Here is a 20,197-nt window from a genome sequence, read left to right on the forward strand (position 1 = left end):
CAGGGAGAAATCGAGGTTTACGTTGATTAGTGAGGCCTGATTCTCTTGTGCAAGATGAAAGACAGAGTTCGTGAACTTTCCGACCGACGACATAGGAGAGATGATGTATCGAGACAGTACGAAAGAGATGAAGGACGACCAAGTTTGGTGGATAGCAAGCCTCGCATATGGCACAGATAAGCTGAGAGAGCTATTTGAGCATGGAGGAGATGAGGGGAAGTTGAAGATCATTTCCGATAAGAATGAGAGTCCGAGTGGGCGCTTATTTTACATCCAACCAGCCGCCTACCCTCCTTGCTGTGGTGGGTTCGTATCGTAAACTTGGTTTTTGTGTAACAGACAGCTGTCGGCTGCGCAAAAGAGCAGACTTTAGATGATCGCCCATTCAGATTATCTGTATCCCCTGTTTTGAGACTGTCATTCTTGACGCTAACCATGAACTGGAACAGGGTAGTGTATTCCAGCCCCCAGTCTAATGCAACGCTCGGCTCACTTTTCGCAGCACTGCCCCATGCCAGCACAGCAGTACCCACTTGTAGCTTGCAGGTTATGTCTGCTCAGCCTCGCGGCAATGGTGCAACATCCTTGTTAAATTTTAGGCTACAAGGCTGGCTTTCTCTTTGGACCCTGCCTTGATTGAAAGCCACGCAATAGGACCCGTAGAATGATGATGCAAACAGAAAGTCGCGATTGACAATAGAGAACTGGCCTGGAGATAGAAAAACACTATACCATAGAAATTCATTCCGCAGGAAAATTTAGACTTGTTCGCGCTGCACGTTTAATAGTACCACATCGAATACCGCGAGCACGCAGCCTAACGAAAGGTCGAGGCTGACCCCGCTCGCTAGAAAGAAATGCGAATCGATTGGCTCTCGTCTACCCCTCCTCAGCCTTGTCAAATGACTTCGCCACTCCCATTTTTTCCATAATTCCGTCGCACCGGACATGCTCTGATTTCAACGCTTCGCGATAGCTCTACACGCCTATGGAAGCCGTCTCTCTTGCCGTAGCCTTCCCAGGCTTCATCAACGATGGGATCGAGCTCAAACATCGCTTCCAGGCCGCCAAATCATTCCAAACGGAAGCTAGCCAAGCTCGGATACTGCTCAAGTCCAACTTGACGCGTCTCCAAATCTGGGAAGAGAAGGCTGGCATAAAAGATGGAGAGCTCGCAGACAATCACGATCCAACTCTTGACGATCCAGATGTGCTATCAAATGTCCACGGTCATCTCCGAACGGCCAAGCAGCTCAGTGCCAAGATTGAGAAGGCTCTTGCAAGGCTTTCACCAGAAGCTGCCAATCCTACTGCGACAAGATCACGCTTACCGTTCCCGTCAAGGTCTGGAATGAAATGGGGATTCGGGCATGACAAGACTATCTTGGACGATTTGCAGAAATTTGACAAGCACGTCGAAAAGCTGTACCAACTCTTTACACCGAAATTAGGGGAAGATAGAGAGCACTCCAGGATATTAGGTACTGTCTTCACACTTTACGATGTAAGCGTCCGTTGAATCAATGCTAATTTATCCCCTTGTGCATTGAAGATGAGTTGAAGGCCATACAATCCCAGATATCCAAGGAGTTTACTCGCATTCAAAGACAGGCTATCAACGAGTGGATCCAAGCCGGATTAGTCGATCAGCAATTCGAAACTCACAGAGATGCAAGACTCGAAGGAACAGGAGACTGGATTTTCAGCCATCCTGCGTACCAATCCTGGCTTTCTGAAGTAGGAGATCCAAAGCTTCTTTGGCTGTGTGGACCTGCAGGTTCAGGTAAAACGGTTCTATCGGCCACTGTCATCCAGCATCTGAGGACCAACTCTCCCCAAGGTCCCCCGGTCGTATACTGCTTTTGCTCGGTATACGCGCAGGCAGCAACCCAACTCCAAGGAATTTTACGGACTTTTATATCGCAACTTTCAGGTCAGAGTCTCCAGATGCGGGAGCAAATTTGGGAGTATATGCACTCCTCCACCTGCGACAGAGGTGATGTGGCATCCCAGAGTGACCTTTGGACCATTTTGAAGGCGCTTCTTGAACGAACTTCAGGATGCACTCTTGTCATTGATGGGCTAGATGAGTTCGATGGATCCAACCTAGCTCGATCGAAATTTCTTCGTCGTATCAAGTCAACTATCCACAACACCTCGACCAAGGTCATGGTCGCAAGTCGCGACGAAGGCGACATTCGGGACGAGCTGTTCGATACGCATATGTGCAAGATCTCTAAAGGTATTGTTCGGGCTGACATCCGACAATTGGCTGAAGCTTTGGTTTTCGAAAGGTTGCCGAGAAAGACGGAAGGACTGAAACATGAGCTCTCCGACAGATTGACGGACAAAAGTGATGGCATGTTCCTCTGGATCAAACAACAAAATTTGCTCCTGCTGCGGGGAAGTAAAACCGATTCTCAACTACGGCAAATCGTGAACAAGATGCCATCTGGACTTACGGACACATATATGAGAGTCTGGAGAGAGATTACAAATCAAGCAGAGGAAGACTACATCAGAACAGTCAATATCTTACGATGGGCTGCGTTCTCCTTTCGTCCACTTACCGTGGTGGAAATCATGGAGGCTTTGATGGTGCATCCTGAATCATCCGGGCTTTCTCAAGAGGAGTGGCCGGACGAGGTCGACGAGGAATACATTCAGGAAGAGATCAAAGGCTTGTGCGGATCCCTCGTCAATGTTCAAGTATCACGTGAGGATCCTGGTTCGAGCATGGTGCATCTCGCGCACGCGTCTATCAAAGAATTTCTTCTGAAGATGCTTGGCAAAACGTTACAGAACCACCATGCCGAGCTTGCCGAGATATGCCTCCGCTATATGAACTTTAGCCAAGTGTGGCAGTCTGGATCTCAGCACGATGAAAGTAGGATCCCATATGCCTTTTTAGACTATGCTGCAAACACGTGGCACAAACACTCCGAAGCTGCGATGCAACAGAGTTCAAACACGCTCGAGCTCATTAATTCCTTGTTGGACCCGGAAAGTTCGATATTCTCAAGCATGAGAAACTACTTGTTGGATAACGACACCGAGATCTCAGCGGATGCAAAAGCGAACAGAAAAGGACAGCCAGGGAATCCGCTTTGGTTCGCAACAGGACGGAATATGGTAGAGTCTGCAAAGCACCTACTGTCGACCCACCCGGAGTTGCTGGATACAATAGAGCCAGACTGTGAAACACCACTCATTCTGGCGTGTGCCAGGGGATACACGAATCTTGTGAATCTTTTGATTGACAACAACGCGGATGTGGAGTTCAAAATAAACAATCGCGGTCCCGCTCTCATCTCAGCAACAACCTATGGACATATGAATCTAGTTGCCTCTCTCGTTGACCGCGGTTTGGACATGGAGATCAGAGACTCCTTGGGAAGAACAGCATTTTTCACAGCGTGTGGGTGGAACCACACAAAGATTGCCGTATTCCTTCTCGAACGAGGCGCAAATCCAGCGGTAATATGCAACGACAACAGTAGTCCAATATTTTGGGCTTGTGTACATGGCAATCTCGATCTCGTCTTGAAAATATTCGACAAATCAACGGACCTGATCTTATTACGGACAAATCGAGGCACGACCCCATTTGGTGCATCAGTACACCACAATCAACTTAAAACAGCAGAATATCTTCTGAAGAATGGAGCAGGGTCGTTACTGGAGACTACATCATTCGAAACGACGACCCCCTTGCTCATTGCAGCGCAGGAAGGCTACCTGGACATGTTACATTTGTTGCTTGCATACGGAGCTGATCCTCATGCGCTAAGCAACAAAGATCAGTCTGCCCTACATTTAGCTTCATTGAGGGGGTCATCTGAAGTAGTTGAAGTTCTCCTTGCTTTGGGAGTGGATCCGAATCTCCCAGAGGCTGGAACCAGTTACACGGCTTTGCATATTGCAGCCTACTACGGCAATTTCGAAGTCGTCAAAGTTCTTCTTGAATGGTCAGCCGACATACAAGAGAATGACCCAACGCCTCTTCATCTCGCCTCTTGCAATGGCCATACCTCCGTTGCTAACCTACTGCTAGACTACGGGGCCGATGTGGATCACCCCAGCTCAAATGGCGATACTCCGCTTCATTCTGCAGCTTTGAATGGGCATGTGGAAGTCATGCAGCTTCTCTTGGGGCATGGTGCGGATTTGAAGGCTCTTAATGCCCAACACAGAACACCCTTGGACAACGCTGCATCCCGCGGCCATCTTGAACCTGCCAAGATTCTCCTTGAACTTGGAGCCGATATCGATGCGCCTGATCACCAGGGGTGCTCACCACTTACAAACGCTTCCGGGGCTGGAAAATCAGCTATGGTGAAGTTTCTTCTCGATAAAGGTGCAAACCCTATGGTTCGCAAAAACGGAGGTTATCTTCCAGTGCATGCAGCAGCGTATCATGGCCACCTGGATGTCGTCCAATACCTCCTACAATACGGTAGTGTCCCGGATGATGCTACTAATGATTCTTCACAGACACCTCTCAGCAGCGCCGCACAGGGCAACCATCTCAAGATTGTCGAATATCTCTTGGATCGCGGTGTAGATGTCAACACTCAGAGTAACATTGGTTATACACCTCTGCACTACGCAGTCCAGAAGAATAACGAGGATATGACCCGAATACTTCTTCACCACGGAGCAGAGATTCATGCAAAAACAGCGTATGGATATACCCCTTTTCAAATTGCAATCGGAAATGGGTGCCTTGAGATTGCCGAGTACCTAACGACGCATGGAGCAAATACTACGACGGAATGGCCAGATAATTGGACGCCACTGCACATTGCAGCCCTGTATGATCATCAGGAGCTCATTCCCTTTCTACTACGTCACGGTGCAAACGTACTTGCCCAAACATTAGAGGGAAAAGCTACACCCTTACATATCGCGGTCTCCAGGAAGAACTATGCAGCAACTCGGGCTTTATGTGAGCATGGAGATAAACTCCAGTTTTCGATGACAACAGACCTGGGAATATCCCCCCTTCAATACGCAGCAGTGAATGGGCTGGCAGGTTTTGTAGACCTGCTTATGGAGAATGGAGCTGACCCAAAGTTTGGTGGCTTGGTAACTACGACACCGCTCTACTTGGCTGCTAAATTCGGCAAAGAGGAAATCGTTCGGAATCTTTTACAATCACAAGCGGACTTTGATGCTCTCTGTGGGAGCAATTATAGTCCGTTCCATGCGGCTGCCTCTGGAGGGCATATTCCGATACTGGAGATCCTCGCCGGAGAACAAAAAATAGCCTCGCTTGGTCCTGATTGTGAGGGAAGAAGCGCCCTTCATCTTGCTGCACGGGGTGGTCATGTGTCCACATTCAGATTTCTATTAGAGGCGGGACTTGACCCTTCATTAAGAGATTTTAGGAGCCGCACCGTCCTTCACTACGCTGCAGCGTCCTCTTCCATCGAGATGGTCGAATGTGTACTTCGCCTTCCGCGCATATCCTCCATTACGAACGAGAAAAAGGGTTGGCCAGTCCTCCATTGGGCCGCCATGGTAGGAAGTTGTCAGCTTATTCAACTCCTTATCTCTGCAGGTCTGCCAGAGTGCTGCATTACAACGGACTTCCCGGAGAAACAGACATCCTGGACTCCGTGGAACATCGCAACGTTTTTCAACAACAAGAATCTGCTCTCCGACGCAGACTGCCCTCTGAGGATGCAAGACGAATCTCCCAAGATTCTCCCAGGCACACCCTCCGATATATACAACTGTGATTCTTGCGAGTCTGTAAGTCAATCCTCTTTAACTACGAGTTCGAGCGTTTGCTGATTTCAGTAGAGGATATTTGGGCCTCGGTATTTTTGCAGCACGTGTGACAGGCTGATCGATTACTGCTTCATGTGCATGGTGGATGTGGGGAATGTTCACCCTGGTCACAAACTGAAGCAAGCAGACATCCTCGCGGAAGAAGGCTGAGGCACATTTCATACTGGTATGCCAATTTCAAACGTCATCTGGGAAAAAGAAAAATCAATTCAACATCTCTTCAGATCTGTTCCTTCTATATTGGGGGTTTGAGCATTTTGTACGTTGTTGGGTTTGTCCTGAACCTATTTTCGGCTATTTTCTTTCTTTTTCTTTCTTCTTTTGGAGTAGAAAAGCCGCACTGATTCTAGTGCTAGCTAGTAGACTTGATATTTGACACATTTGCCCCAATTTAGTTGGTCCCGTTTGATCACTATGGTCTTCATAATGTATCTACACTTTCGCGAACGGGCTAGAATAGATATTTTCTGCCATGCTATGAATGGTTGACCGACACGTTATAATGTTTCAACAGCAGGAACAGCAAAAGGAGAAAGGTTGCCAGAGAAGAGAGAGCGATCGCGACAATGAAGTCATGCTTGGAATGGAGGTCATAGTTCATTGACCAAAGCGCCGTGCAGAAACTTAGGGGCAAGAAGATTATGGAGAAGTAAGTAAGCCATTTTACATTGTCCCCCAGTTGGTTCGCGTACAGGGATGCCCTGGTTTGTGAAAGGTCGATAACCTGGGAGAACGTCAGCTCAAGCAATCCCTACGAACAATAGAATCATACCAAGCCTCTCAGGCTATCGACGGCCTCTCTCCTCGCTCGCAGTCTCGCTTGCACCGAGAAAAGTCTCTGCTGATAGATATCACAGATGTCCCAGAGGATATGTTTGAGCCTGTTCTTCTCTTCGCCTATACCAAGCGGTTTGGGCGGCACCTCTTCTTTCGACGCTTTCTGCAAATTCTCCAAATCCCCCATTCTTCGTCTTGGCCTGGCGTTGCGGAACCTCCTCCAGACCCCGTAATCCATGTCTTGGTTCTCTTTGTCTTCAATGATATTTCTGATTGATTGCTGAAGGATTTCCAGACCTCTTGAAATTTTGTGCGCTTGTATAAGCGTACCGTTGACTTCGCCGCGCCAGTATGATGGGTCTTCCATGCGCTTGCGAGTGTTCTTTTCAAAATTGTTGCAGACGTCGTCAATCGATACGATCGACTCTTGCCATTCGTCAGTGATATGTTTCAGCGCAATCTGAATCAACCGCGTTTGGAAGAAGTCGGCGTTTTGATAGTCGGTCCATTGGTGCTTAGCCTCTCTGTTGGAATTCCTTGCGCTCGGTGGCAAGATGCCATCCACAAACCTCTGACTATGCTTGTCATCAGTAAACTTGAAGATGTCTCGAGGATCGACGACTAGCGCTGTCCAGTTGCTGCTGAGGCTCATGGCTCTCTTATGCTGCCAGTGCTGTTTCTCATATTCATCGTGGTTGAACACACATATCTGACTGCCATCAGCACGTCTACCAATGACGACGCAAACAATCTTACCGTAACAGCTTCCCGTGCAAAACAGACACCGGCAGTCTTTCCTTCTTTCTTTCCTTGCGATCCAAAGATCCTCCCCCAAAGCGTAGTAGGCGCTTTCCCAGAATCGTGCCCAAAGCAGCAAAACTCGTCTCCATCTCCATGCGCCGCGTGGCCTGCCGGCCTGACCTCCTGATAGAACGGCACGTGAAACACGATGTCGCTGAATTCCCACGGGTTGTCATCCCTCCCGTTGAAGCTCATCGGCAGCGCCTCCATGTTCTTGAGCAAGATATGCCGAACCTGCGTATCGGCCTCTAGCCGAGCCAACGGCCTGCGGCTGCCTTTCTTCAGCGCCTCCCGCTGCCTTTCGTGGAACTCGCGTGGCAGTTGGTATACTCTTCCACAATAGTTTCGACCATCAGCATCTTGAACAAGCACACACGCACACATCGCGAAAATACGGGGAGAGCTATCTTACACCAGCGCTCTATCCACCACATCATGAAATGGCGTCTCCGATCCTATCGGAATAGAGTTGTACGATCGCCGCGACGACGATGATCTCCCATTGCTCGTCGCCCAATGATGATCTTCGACGATCGGCGTCAGCGTGCCCTCATCGCCAATTCCTCCGAAAATCTGATAATCGCCCCACTTGGCGCTGCCAAGCGTGTGCTTGAGATGGTAGAACGAGAGATCCCCGGTGTTTGGTTTTGCAACGTGCGGGCGTGCAGGCGGTTGCAATTGCGGGGGTACCGGGTAGCGGTAATGGATGGTCGTACGAGACATGATCCCAAAAGAAAAGTGCAGGGGAAGGAGAGAAAGAGGCGTGCGTAATGGGAGGGGGCCAAACCTTGGAAATTTATCCTTGATTTCAGCCTCGCGCGCGTCGCGATGCAAGAGTAAGCCGACGCGCAGCAAGCCGCTCGGCCTGTTATGGGTTAGCTTGGGAGCACATGGCGGGCTTGCTGAGTGGGGGCCGAGAGAGCGGCTCTTTCTCACAGCGGAGCCCTATTCGTCCCGTTACTGTATATGATGGGCGGCGGCTGATCCTCTGACCGCTTCAATATGAAGGTCGGGATCTTGGAGATTACGTGTGATGGTGAAAGTGTGTCTATAAAGCTGTTGATATTATTGGCTCATTGGAGACATGATTTTACTACGGAACGGAACACTGATGGGCCGCAGGAGTAAATGATTGGTGGGTGGTACAGAACTTGCGCGCCAATGAAATTGTTATACGTATATGCATGTAGAACTTTAACTTGCACGTAGTATAGCAAATATCCAAGGTCCATGCCACAGAGGCAGAGTTACGAGACCGTACCAGCAACATGAAGAAAATTACTCCATGAATAACCAGCAGGACATCGTTGTGCGTGATACCCAAACGTAGGTATATATATCGAGCAACCGGCTTCAACCCGATGCTCACACAACAATACTCACTCAGTCAGAACTTATCTAGTAAGCCCAAGCGGACCACCAGAGAATTATCAATCCTGAATTCCTCCAGGACAAAAAGCAGGAAACCAGGGTTTCGCCCGTCTTGTCTTGAACGTTTGGTTCCCCGCCCAGTCCCCCAACCCCAAGTCAAAAAAGATAGACCTCCTAGACGACTAGGAGGCAAAAGAAGAGGAGATTCTGGTCACTACGAGGGTCGAACTCGCGACCTTGGCGTTAACTCTTAGTCCTCTGGGAGGACTGCCAATATTAGCACCACGCTCTAACCAACTGAGCTAAGCGACCTCTGGATCAGTTGCTACGGCTGTAACTGCTGATTGTTGGTATGCAAATCAGCAGCTGGAGTTATATTGTGTAACATCAGAATCAGACGTTGGAAGGAAAAGTTAGCTCCGGTGGTGGAGTGAGAAGGAAAATTTTGTCGTTTCGGGTCAGAGCTTTGCGCTTGGGCCAGGAGAGGAAAAAGCACGGATGGGGTAGCTAGACGAAAGCACTACACAGTAACGGAGCAAATACGTAGCGTGAGCAAACAGCTTTGAAAGATGATAGTTGGTTGTTTTGGATGACGTAGCGTTGACGATCGCTGTTATGACGTCTTTTTCGTTAATTTCTGATTTCCCGGGTAATGAATGGACCGAACAACAGCAGTAAAATGACGACAACCGACGTGCTGCAAGTGACCAAAAGCAGACCAATAACGATGCTTCAGGGGATATGTCGAGTAGAACATAAAAGTGCGAGCATGCCGGGGGAAGACGTGTAGAAACATTATCGGCAGCAAGAAAAGCGGACGTGCAAGCGTAAAACGATGCGCGCTTAAGCAGCAGAGCCCGCGAGCGTGGAATCCAGCCCAGTTCGCGCTCCACGAAACCAACCACTCCGTCCCATTGTCTATTGAAACGCGCGCAGGGAAAGGTTTACATCCTACCCTCGGGTATCAACTCGTAGTCGCCCTCTTCGGGGAGGACGATGGCAGCGCCGACGAGGCCGCAGGCCGTCATGATGGAGATGGACCAGCTGACGGTGCAGAGGATCCACGAGCTGTCGAGGCGCCAGCCCGGCGGGAAGAAGCGGTCGTCGTGGTCAAAGAGGAAGGCCTGTCAAGTGGCCCCTGTTAGCGCAACGCACAAACGACATCACCCCACGGAGGAAAATCTCTTTCCATTCCCAGGCGCATATGCGGGTGAGCACGTACCACGATGGCCATGGATGCGCAGGAGACTGCGCCAGCGACCATGAGTAGGCCCGAAATCATCTTCCAGCCCTGATCGCGCTTCTGCTTGCCACCGAGCAAAACGACGGCGTATCCGATGAGCACGGCGAGCTCGATGACAACGGCGAAGGACATGAGGAAGCCGACGGTGCGCCAGCGGCTGCAGAAGGACCACGAGTCGCCGCGGCAGTCGTCCTCCTCGGGGAAGCTGCGACACGAGCCGGTGACCGAGTCGCAGAGCGTGTGCAAGCCGTATGTCACCTTGACGGGCTTGCCATGCTTGCCGTGCTAGAGAGAAAGGGTTGTAAGCATGGTTGCCTGAGGCGTTGGGACAAGTCTCAAACTTACGCCTTCGACGTCGTAGGCGAGCCAGCGCGGCTCGACGATGCTAGCAATGGTCATGGCGGTGGCTGCGACTTGCTGTCAGCAGGAGCGGTACTGGTAGGCATCAGTGGACGCGTACCGGCCAGCGTGAGCCACAGGCCAATGCCGTAGACGATCCTCCGGGTCATGATCGAAGGGGTTGACAGCTGTTAGAAGCTTGTTTTTGTTGAGTTTGGTGGCTTGGAAGCTGCAGCCTGGCGGCAGTTCGAGCGACGATGGCGTGGGGCTGGCCTTAGCAGGCAGCGAGAATGAAGAGAAAAGATCTGGTGGAGCGGGCGGCAGGGAGGAATATGTAGAGGGCAGATCGATCGTGGTGGTGCAACGGTGGTGTCGAGTGCAATTGGCTGGCATTACGTAGGTAGGTGCGCCCGGGCTTTTCACCGCCGTGACTCGGGAGCTAGAAGCTGCCACTGCGCGTGACGCCCGCCAATCCCATCCCCATCGAGCCGCACCTCACGCCCTCCCTCGCACCGCCTCCCATCCAGTTCTGCATCATCGATTTTGCGCTTTCCGACAGCGCAGCAAACGGGGCCCAGTCTCAGACCATCGCACCACCGTCTCGACGCTGCAGCCGGCTTTGCGACGCGCTGACCAGCTTAAGACGCGCCGTCCCCGCACGCTTCCCCGCGGCCAAGTGCGAGGCCCGACGCTCTTTATCGTTGCTCTAGCGCAGCTGGAAGCGCCACAATCGCCCTCGCTTGACGTCGATGGCCGCGATCTTCTCTCGGGCCGCTTCCGGCCGCTGAGCCTGTGCTCTCACTCAAGCCTCAGTCAACCGTTATTGTCAAAGCTTGCGCCGGTAGATATCGCAACGGAGGTGGCCGCCGCGACTTGGAGATATCTTCGCCCCGCCCTCACCATCATGTCGCCTTCAGAACGCCAGCCTGCTCACATCGCCTTCCGAAATGCTCTACGCGCATGCAACCCTTATCACCGTCAATCCGGCGCGTGAGGTTATCCTTGACGGGGCAATCCTCGTGCGGGGCGATACTATCGCCGAAATAGACAAGTCGGATGTGCTGATTAGCAAGTACCCTGGCGAGGACCGGACGGATTTGACTGGCCGGATCGTCGTTCCGGGCTTGATTAACACTCACATGCACACCGCCCAAACTCTTCTTAGAGGTACTTACTCATCCTTTGTCATCCCCTCTGCATGCTGCCTCTTTTATCTCTCAACAAAATGCGCCACTCCCCCCTAAAGTTACATCCTGCGCATGGTTGAGATGCAAACGGCAAAAGAGCTTGGAAATGAACTTCAGGGACATTCAATCTGACTACGCCGCACTCAGGAGCTGCCGACGACCTTGAGCTTGTATCGTGGCTCTGCGAGCGCATTTGGGTCTTGCAGGGAAACTTCACCGCCGACGATGGCTACGCCGCCGCCCGCCTCAGTATCGCCGAGATGCTGAAGTCGGGTACTACCTGTTTCCTGGAAAGCATGTTCGCCGACCGCTACGGCTTCGACGGCCTGTGTCGCGCTGTCGAGGAGAGCGGCATCCGAGGCTGCCTGGGCAAGATCGTCATGGACGTTGGTACCTACGCCGCTGATCCTAAGTGGGCCATGCATCCAGGCCTGATCGAGAACCGTGAGACGAGCTTGCTGGGCACGATGAAGATGTGGGAGAAGTGGGACGGCAAGGCGAACGGCAGGATCAAAGTCTGGTTCGGAGCAAGGACGCCGGGAGGGTGAGTAGTAGCTCTACACAAAGACCCATCCCATCCGCTAAGCATTCCCACAGCGTCAGCGACGACCTCTACCGCGAAATGGCCGCCCTCTCGCAGCGCCACGCCATCCCCATCACCATGCACTGCGCCGAAGTCGCCGCCGACCGCGCCTTCTTCGCCTCGCGCACGCCCGCCCACACGCCAACCTCCTACTGTGACTCCGTCTCTCTGCTCTCGCCCCGCACCGTCCTCGTGCACATGGTGCACCTCGACGACAGCGACGTCGCCGCCGTCGCCGCGTCGGGCACGCACGTCGCCCACTGCCCGTCGTCCAACGCGAAGCTCGCGTCGGGCCTCTGCCGCGTGCCCGACCTGCTCGCCGCCGGCGCCAACGTCGGCCTCGGCACCGACGGCGCTCCCTGCAACAACACGTGCGACCTGCTGCAGGAGATGCGCCTCGCTGCCATTCTGCACAAACCCGAGTCGGCGCACCACGCCGCCGACCCGACGCTCGTGCCGGCCGAGACGGTGCTCGAGATGGCGACGATCAACGGCGCGAGGGCGTTGGGGCTGGAGAACGTGATTGGCAGCTTGGAGGTTGGGAAGAAGGCGGATTTTGTGGCGTTGGATACGAGGAGGGTGGAGTTGCAGCCGTGGTTTAGTGCGGTGAGTGCGGTGGTGTATACGTGCACGGGGAGGGATGTGGAGTTGGTGGTTGTGGATGGGAAGGAGGTTGTGAGGGGAGGTGTGTTGGTGGGGATGGATGAGGAGAGTATCTGGCGCGAGGCGAGGAAGAGGGGCGAGGAGGTTGTGGAGAGGGCGGGGTTGGCGGGGAAAGTGGGTGGAAGGTGGCCGACGAGGTGAGGTGGATGCTGCGGAGACTGTGGGGGAGTGTGTGGCACAGCAGAAAGAGGATGGGGAGGTAGTAGTGCGGAATGCAAGGTGTTGCGAACTTGGTCATTGCCCGTTCTTGGGGTTCCACGGAAAGATGTCGTCGTTCTTTATCTACCGAGGTGACGTCCAGATGCCGTTTCCGTCAAGCTGATTGGATCTTTTTACCCGGACGTAGTTGCCGAATGGGGAACCGAGTACCAATCGTGGTTGAACCAGACCCATACGTGGACCGAACTTCGTTTAGCCTCGATCCTGAGTAATGCTACCTAGCCAATGCGGACAAGGGGGGAACAAAGATTGAACGTAGCAGCAAGATGTCAAAAGATAAGCCGTGCTTTCAGCTTTACGCCCTGTGGTTGTCAATTGACGAGCGTGCGGACCGCTACGCCGAATTGGGCTAGACTGCAGGTGGACAACACTTCAATCAACAGAGAGCCTCTGCACCTTTCTTGGTACCACTTTGAGCAGAACACAAGCATGCGCGCTCAAGGGTGGAAATCAGCGCTTCAAGTGCTCATTGTAGGACGGTAGGTCTTGAAAGCCGTCAATACGACTCAGAATACCACGCTGGCTCGCCTGGGAGCAGACGATTATCACCACTTCTCTTGCCATGGTACACTTTTTGAGGAAGTTGTGATAATAGTTGGTAGCTTTGTCGTGACTTCTGACTGAATCTTCAGATTTTGTGATCTTTCCGTTTTTCTGGGTCACTTTGCTTTTGACTGGTCCCTATAACACCAGTAACAACCACCCAGTCAGAACTGACTATCCAGTCAAGACTACCCGGAATGGATAAAATATTCCCAAGTCCCGCAGTTTTTGGTCTCATCAGCACTTTCACAACAGCAGCTAATATAGAGCAAAATCATTACACCTTTACGCATCCATTCAAAGCATCCAGAACGAAAAATCACAAGCAAGATAGTCCCAACCACCACCACCATGACCCACTGCGATCGACCCCAGCCAAATAACAAGCAGCAACACTCACCAAAAATCCGTATCCGCGCCACCGCCTCCCCTGCCGCCGCGCCAGCCATTGTCACGCTTGGAAAACAGGTCACCACCGCCACATTGGGTCACGCCATCCCAGCTGCGGACCTGCAAGCTAATCTCGCCGAAGTCTACACGGTCCGGGCCGTCGCCGCCGAGATCATCGCTCCGAACAAGACAATGCTCGTCGCCACGGCTCCCATGTCTTCTTTGCCAGCTTTGGCCTCTTCTTCTTCTTCTAAGGTCTCGGTCGTAAACTACGCCATCGCCCATAGTGCTTTGTCGTCGTCGTCATCATCGGAGAGAGAAGAGGAGGAAGATTACGGTGGTGACGACGACAGCAGCGATGGCAGCGCCAAGGGCTCAAAAGCCGAAAACGATCTACAAATCCTCCTCGGCTTTGCGCTGCTGATCCGGCACCACGACTCAACGACAACGCAGCAGCAGCAGCTGGAGCCCGAGCCCGAACCCTGCCTCCTCCTTGCCCAGCACCTACCCTCTGCTGAGTCGTCGTCGTCGTCGTCGTCGTCGATTCAGTTACAGCGGCTGTACATCGGCGCGTTCGGGCGGGGAATGGGTGTGGGGGCGCGGCTAATGCGGGCGGTAGAGACCGTGGCCCGCGAGGAAAGGCGCACGAACGTGTGGCTACAAGTGTCGCAGGGAAATTTGGCAGCGCAGAAGGCGTACGAGCGGTGGGGGTTTGAGAAGGTGGGGGAGTGTGTGATTGATGATGATGTTGGGGGGTTTGGGCAGAAGAGGGGGTGGGTTATGGGGAAGAAGGGGGTGGTGGTGTAGGGTGGTGGTGGGTGTTCGGTTTGATTCTTTCTTTTTCTTTTCTGGTGTTGTGCTTTGGGGGGTGTCGTGGTGATGGGTCGATGGTGGGCCGTGGTGTTGATGGCGTGCGTGGGTTGGATTTGGCTTGGGATTGGGCCCGCATTGAGGTCCCACAAAATAGAGGTAGGAGTCTCCCGCATGTCTCACATTCCAGACATGGACCATATTTGCCGGTTGTGGAGCTTTTGAGTACTAATGTCGTTTTTGAGGGCGAAAGCGTTTGGTGAAAAACGTTCAGTGTCAAGAATGCCTCTCAATTGCTTCAGAGGGGCAGACAGATCACTTTTTCGAATAAAAACACACGACGGCTGGATGTGAACGCGTATATTAGTTCGAGTGATAAGCGCAGGCATCTCATCCTCCAAATACTCCATACGGAAGCCAAGAAAGTCTGAAATCGAATGCGTAATAGCTTCAGTTGGTGGCGGCTTCACCGGCAACTATTTCCATCCACTTTCATCAGAGTACGAAGTACGACGTGAGGGTCGCAGATCTCGATCCACAGAAATTATCAGGGTTCGGCAGAGCATATCATCGACAACGTCGAGAGAAAGGACTCATGGACCCTCAAGTCCGAGTCAAGCGGGCTGGCGGATTGTTTCAAGTCTCCGCTTCGGTATGTGGGCCCGCATCCTGACTCGGACCACCATAACTCCCTCAGCTCGCCGATTTCCGCGAAGTAGTATTCCGGGCAAGGCGTACTCTCATCATACCACCATCGTTTATTGCTGAGGACTCTGTGTGTAGGAAGGCCCCACTCGTCGTCGTGGCTATGGTGGTGTCTATGCCAGATGGTGGGGGCTTTTGTGGCCAATCAGAATACCGCTAGTCATGTCTATAACGGGACGGGTAAATGCCAAGAGGAGCTCAGGCACATTGTACGTACTTTTCAGAGATGCCACCACACTGGCGGTGGACTACCCGCACGGCAGATGTGATAGCTCTGGCTGAATTGCTTTTCTGGCCAAGTCTCAGTGTGATACACAGGGAAGAAAGCAGGCACCGGCTGGAGCCGGAACAAGCTGGAAAGCAGCACACCAATGACAGACGGTTCATACAATTTAGCAAGCAGTATAAGCGGAATTGAAGAGGGTCCACCGATCGCTGAAGGACGCGTAACGGCAGTTGTCCCGTCTGGTGGTAAGAATAGCCGGCGTCTCAGACAAAATGCTGCTTCCTTTTTAGGAAGTTTTAGCAGATTCACTGGCTGTGTTCACGATTCAGAGGTTCTCAAGAGGAACGATGGCATGTGAAGAAAGGTGTGAAAAAAAAGCGCAGAAAATTTCTTATATTATGTTGTGGATGGACGGCAAGAGACAGCAGGACAGCAAGAAGCCTTCAAGAGTTCAACTCCTCTCTGCTGAAGACCCCAAAGACCATCCATACCCCGAAGTCCAGACTTCAGCACAGCCAACCACCCACAATGGCGGCCACATTCCAACAACTCTTTTTCTCCCTCCTCAGTTACCTCAAAACCCTCCTCCTTACTTTTCTCACTGGCGCCTTCATCTCCCCCAAGTCATCATCCACCACCACCACCAAAAAACCCATCACTTCCCCCTCCTCCCTCGACCGCCATGTGCCCACCTCCCAAACCACCCAAGTCGACGAGCCCGCGCTGCTTTCCCGAATCGCCTCGCTGGCCGATACGCACGAAGCGGCAGCGCGGCTGCACGCCATGATCACCGACGCCGGCGCCGGATCGTGGCCGCCGCGCTTCCCCACCGACATCTCCGCCTGGCCGGCCCCGCTGCGCGCGTACCACAGCGTCTGGCAGGCGTGCGCGCCGTTCCTTGCCGTGCCCGCGCCCAGCACCGACGACGCCACCAACAACGCGCTGCGCGCTTCCTTCCGGGCGCGTATGTCGACCCTGCTCGAATCTGAAGTGGACCTTCCCGCGGTGGAGCAGCTGCTTTCCCGCGCGGAATCCTCCTCGGATCCGGAAGCACCCGTGCCGCGCGCCGTCTACAACGCCTTCTACGCCTGCGTCGCCATGTCGCGGCACGCCTTCCGCTGGGCCACCATCCCCGCCGTGCGCGTCGGCCAGGAAGAAAAGCTGATCGCGTACCCCACCGCCCTCACGCTCCCCTGGCCCTTCCTCCAGCGCCGCTACGGCTTCGGCAGCCAGGCCGGCAACGCGCTGTCCAACTTCCTCTACCACTGGGGCGGCGACGCGGTCGGTCCCGTCTACGAAGTCAACGTCGGCGTGTCCCGGGAGGACCGCCCCGCCGTGCACCGCGCCGAGTACTGGTTCTCCTTCATGTTCGCCGAGACGGAGCGGCTGGCGCTGCCCGTCTACGTCGAAGTCGTCGAGGCGCTGGCGGCGTGGGAGCGCGGGGACCGCGACGCGGTGCTGGCCGGCTTGAAGCGCATGCGGGAGTCGGTCAGGGCCGTCGTCAGGGTGCTGTACGATAATCTGATTGAGCCGAAGATCGAGCGCGAGGTGTGGCTGGGCTGGGTGCAGGGATTCCACGCGTACGGGGCGGGCGAGAATAGCGGGGTGGACGGCGCGTACGTCGAGTTTGATGGCGTGAGCGGGAATCAGCTGCCGTTCTTCCAGGTCGTCGATGCGTTTTTGGGCCTCGCGTCGTATCTGTCGCCCGACGAGTCGAAGACGAGCATCCCGGCGGTCCAGCGGCGGTTGGGCGCTGAGGTGAGCAAGTGGTCGTTCAGGAAGGAGGTCAAGGAGCGGGGCGATGAGGAGGTGGAGAGGGAGATGGCGGCTATCGCGAAGCAGGTGCGGGTAAGTGTTGTCTCTCGTTGTTGTTCTCGAAGTGTTGTTGTTCTTCTCTACGACCTTACCTTACGCTTGCCCGGATGAAGCGGATGGCTAATTTGGTTTCAATTGCAGGTGTGGAGGGCTGCGCACAAGGTCAGGATCGTGCCGTACCTCGCGCAACCCGCTCCCGAGAGAATGCTCATGATGGCTGGAAAGTCTGTTCTGGAGACGAAGGGAGTTAAAACCATCAAGGGTGTGGTCGAGTACCTTGACTATCTTGTGGGCAGGAGGATTGAGCAGACTGCCTAGATTGTGAGACGGACAACTGAGAGAGGCCGACTCAATCTGTATCTCTTTGTCGTTGGTTGGAAGGATAGTGGTGATATTGCTCAGCAAGGGTTTCCTCATTCGGCAACTCCTAAACTCCAAGCGACGCACCTGCAGGGGGGCCTTGGCGCAGGAATGGGTCTTGACTCGTTCCAATGCCAAGTCATGTATATGAAACGCTTGGATACCAAAAATCTTTTGTAGAACAAACCCACCAATAGGAACTTTTGCCGTGCGTATGTGGTCCGTACACTGTAGCACTCGATCCTTCCCCAGCGATGCCCCTCCACCACGAAGCCGTGTTGCAACCTGCCAGCGCCAACATTACCCTGGAAATAAACCTATAAGCTATACCATCTGTCCCATCTTGGAGAATATAAATACAAACAAAAAAGCAAAACTTAACCGCCTTATCCGTCCATCAGTGCCATCGCGGTTGCGGGGTCGTTATACCCATCGCTCCACCCTCTGCTCATACCTGGCCTCATCAGCCGTAGTCTCCCTGCTCTCAACCTGCACAGTCCTCTGGACGTTCACAGTCAGATGCGTAGCACTCTCCCTCTGCGTAACGACCCTGGCCCCGGCCTCCATATCGCCAGCGCCGCCCTTGACAATCTCCTCCTGGCTCTCGCTCATGATCTGCGTCACGCTGTACGGATCCTTCTTCTTGCCGCTGCCGCCAAACGCGGCCGTGCTGCCCTTGCGACTGTGCTTGCTGTGGTCGGGGTTGCTATCGAGCTCGATGTTCCCACTGCGGTTCCCGTAACTCTTGGCCTTGCTGCCCTTGCCGTACGAGTCGGTCTCGCCGGTCCAGAAGCCGCGGGTGAAGATGGGGCGCAGCATGGGGGCCTGGCCGACGAAGACGGCGACAAAGTCCTCGCGGATGGACCACATGGCGCTGATGCCGGATTGGTTGAGCGCGAAGACGAAGACGACGCGCAGCACGGCCGCGATCATGCAGAAGATGCCCAGCCCGAACAGCAGGTACAGGCCCAGCCGCTGCGGGAGCGACACTTGGACGTTGGTGATGACGGGCAGCGGGATCAGCATGATTATCAGGTCCGTGAGCATGTTCATGATGAGGACCGAGAGGAAGAAGACGTAGTTTTGCGGCTCGCAGTGGTCTTAACACCGAGAGAGAATGTCAGTATCTCCGTCGGGCGAAGGGAGAGAGCGGGGCTGGGAGGGGCAATACGTACCGCCTGGGTCAGGCCACACTTGCCAAAGCTTGTGGAAGGGCCGACATGTGCAAGTGAAGACCAGGAGCACCGTTGTCCCGGTGATGGCGACGAATGCAATGGCCGGGATGATGAGCTTCTCCACCCAGAGACCGCGCGTGATGCGGCGGTAGAAGAAGAGCATGTTGAACTTCAGCGACCAGACAATGGAGGCGTACAGCATCTGGCCCAGCATGAAGATCTTTGAGCCGTATTCCCACGCAGGGACTTGCGAGGCCGGCATGAGCCGCCGGTCGTCATGTGTAAGGAGGGACGTGTGCTTGCCGCCAGCCTTGATGATAAAGACGTGGGCTACGACTGTGACGGACGTGTATAGGGACTGATTGGTGGTCAGCATCTGCGACATGTCCCACTCGGCGGATTAGTGAACCGGTGTGCCGTACTCACCCAGCTGAGGAAGATGATGTAGTCATCAGGATGCCAGCCGCGAACGCCCACGAGTTTTGTTCTGCATGCTATTCGCGCAAAGATCATGCAGGTGCCGATTCCATACAGCGTGTAGATCTCGACAAGATTCGGGGTGAAGTCCATCCTGGTGTTGGCTCAAGGAACACTTGTCTAGCGAGAGGTAGTGAGTGGGCTTGGTGAAATCCGAAGCCACGGAGCAGGCGAGCCAGCAATAAGGGTAGTGCCGGATTGTGGACATTTGGGCCGACAGCCGACGGCCGAGAAAAGGGACATATAATACGCGACTGTATTTCGCAAGCGAAGTTTCGATCTGTTGATACAGGCTAGTTCTCTATAGAAAGCCCTACATGGCGCTCAATATTACCATCAGGAGACATCGCATGGCAACGTCCTCCTGCATCGCGAGACCGTTGAAGCCTTCAGAAAATTCCCCTGGCGATCAGTGTCGCCTCATGCAGGACCGCGGTCGGAATCACATCCTATTGCTCGGCGCCGGGGTTCGGCTGGGCATAGCATTGGTCGTCTGAGACAGGATTCTTGATGGAGGATGGTTTGGCGAGGTGGTCCCGAGCGGCCTCTCAATAAAGCGGAGGATACGAATATGCCGAGTCAGGTTCGGCGACTCGTACACCGCACGTCCAGGCACGGTTCTGGAGGGATCTGCAATGCCCCAAGTCATGGATGGCCGCGCCGCGCCGTCGGGAGCATCCTTACGGCCCGCCAACAGTACTGCTAATTTAAAAGCGG

At 53.8% G+C, this 20,197-nt stretch overlaps 7 protein-coding genes across 7 annotated transcripts; 4 read left to right on the plus strand and 3 right to left on the minus strand.

The window, feature by feature from the left end:
- Nucleotides 1–988: 988 nt before the first annotated feature.
- On the plus strand, nucleotides 989–1,519 carry LTHEOB_10051 (uncharacterized protein; the record flags this gene model as incomplete). Its single annotated transcript, XM_035506654.1, has 1 exon — nucleotides 989–1,519. The coding sequence occupies one exon, from the start codon at nucleotides 989–991 to the stop codon at nucleotides 1,517–1,519; it is 531 nt and encodes a 176-aa protein (XP_035368363.1).
- Nucleotides 1,520–6,271: 4,752 nt separating this feature from the next.
- LTHEOB_10052 (uncharacterized protein) lies at nucleotides 6,272–8,097 on the minus strand (the record flags this gene model as incomplete). The annotated part of the gene is made up of 4 exons (XM_035506655.1): nucleotides 6,272–6,520; nucleotides 6,569–7,282; nucleotides 7,330–7,705; nucleotides 7,787–8,097. 4 exons carry the CDS (start codon nucleotides 8,095–8,097, stop codon nucleotides 6,272–6,274), a joined length of 1,650 nt encoding a protein of 549 aa, XP_035368364.1.
- A 1,592-nt stretch (nucleotides 8,098–9,689) lies between these two features.
- LTHEOB_10053 (Lysine-sensitive aspartokinase 3 protein) lies at nucleotides 9,690–10,497 on the minus strand (the record flags this gene model as incomplete). The annotated part of the gene is made up of 4 exons (XM_035506656.1): nucleotides 9,690–9,869; nucleotides 9,968–10,273; nucleotides 10,334–10,395; nucleotides 10,449–10,497. 4 exons carry the CDS (start codon nucleotides 10,495–10,497, stop codon nucleotides 9,690–9,692), a joined length of 597 nt encoding a protein of 198 aa, XP_035368365.1.
- A 777-nt stretch (nucleotides 10,498–11,274) lies between these two features.
- Nucleotides 11,275–12,901, plus strand: LTHEOB_10054 (Amidohydrolase; the record flags this gene model as incomplete). Its single annotated transcript, XM_035506657.1, has 3 exons — nucleotides 11,275–11,494; nucleotides 11,662–12,058; nucleotides 12,112–12,901. The coding sequence occupies 3 exons, from the start codon at nucleotides 11,275–11,277 to the stop codon at nucleotides 12,899–12,901; spliced, it is 1,407 nt and encodes a 468-aa protein (XP_035368366.1).
- Nucleotides 12,902–13,873: 972 nt separating this feature from the next.
- LTHEOB_10055 (Acyl-n-acyltransferase protein) lies at nucleotides 13,874–14,719 on the plus strand (the record flags this gene model as incomplete). The annotated part of the gene is made up of 1 exon (XM_035506658.1): nucleotides 13,874–14,719. One exon carries the CDS (start codon nucleotides 13,874–13,876, stop codon nucleotides 14,717–14,719), a length of 846 nt encoding a protein of 281 aa, XP_035368367.1.
- Nucleotides 14,720–16,181: 1,462 nt separating this feature from the next.
- LTHEOB_10056 (15-hydroxyprostaglandin dehydrogenase) lies at nucleotides 16,182–17,786 on the plus strand (the record flags this gene model as incomplete). The annotated part of the gene is made up of 2 exons (XM_035506659.1): nucleotides 16,182–17,501; nucleotides 17,610–17,786. The coding sequence occupies 2 exons, from the start codon at nucleotides 16,182–16,184 to the stop codon at nucleotides 17,784–17,786; spliced, it is 1,497 nt and encodes a 498-aa protein (XP_035368368.1).
- A 465-nt stretch (nucleotides 17,787–18,251) lies between these two features.
- Nucleotides 18,252–19,573, minus strand: LTHEOB_10057 (uncharacterized protein; the record flags this gene model as incomplete). The annotated part of the gene is made up of 3 exons (XM_035506660.1): nucleotides 18,252–18,928; nucleotides 19,004–19,361; nucleotides 19,430–19,573. The coding sequence occupies 3 exons, from the start codon at nucleotides 19,571–19,573 to the stop codon at nucleotides 18,252–18,254; spliced, it is 1,179 nt and encodes a 392-aa protein (XP_035368369.1).
- Between the last annotated feature and the right edge of the window lie 624 nt (nucleotides 19,574–20,197).

The sequence above is a fragment of the Lasiodiplodia theobromae genome (assembly GCF_012971845.1).
Source record: "Lasiodiplodia theobromae strain AM2As chromosome Unknown scaffold_35, whole genome shotgun sequence".
Taxonomy (NCBI): domain Eukaryota; kingdom Fungi; phylum Ascomycota; class Dothideomycetes; order Botryosphaeriales; family Botryosphaeriaceae; genus Lasiodiplodia; species Lasiodiplodia theobromae.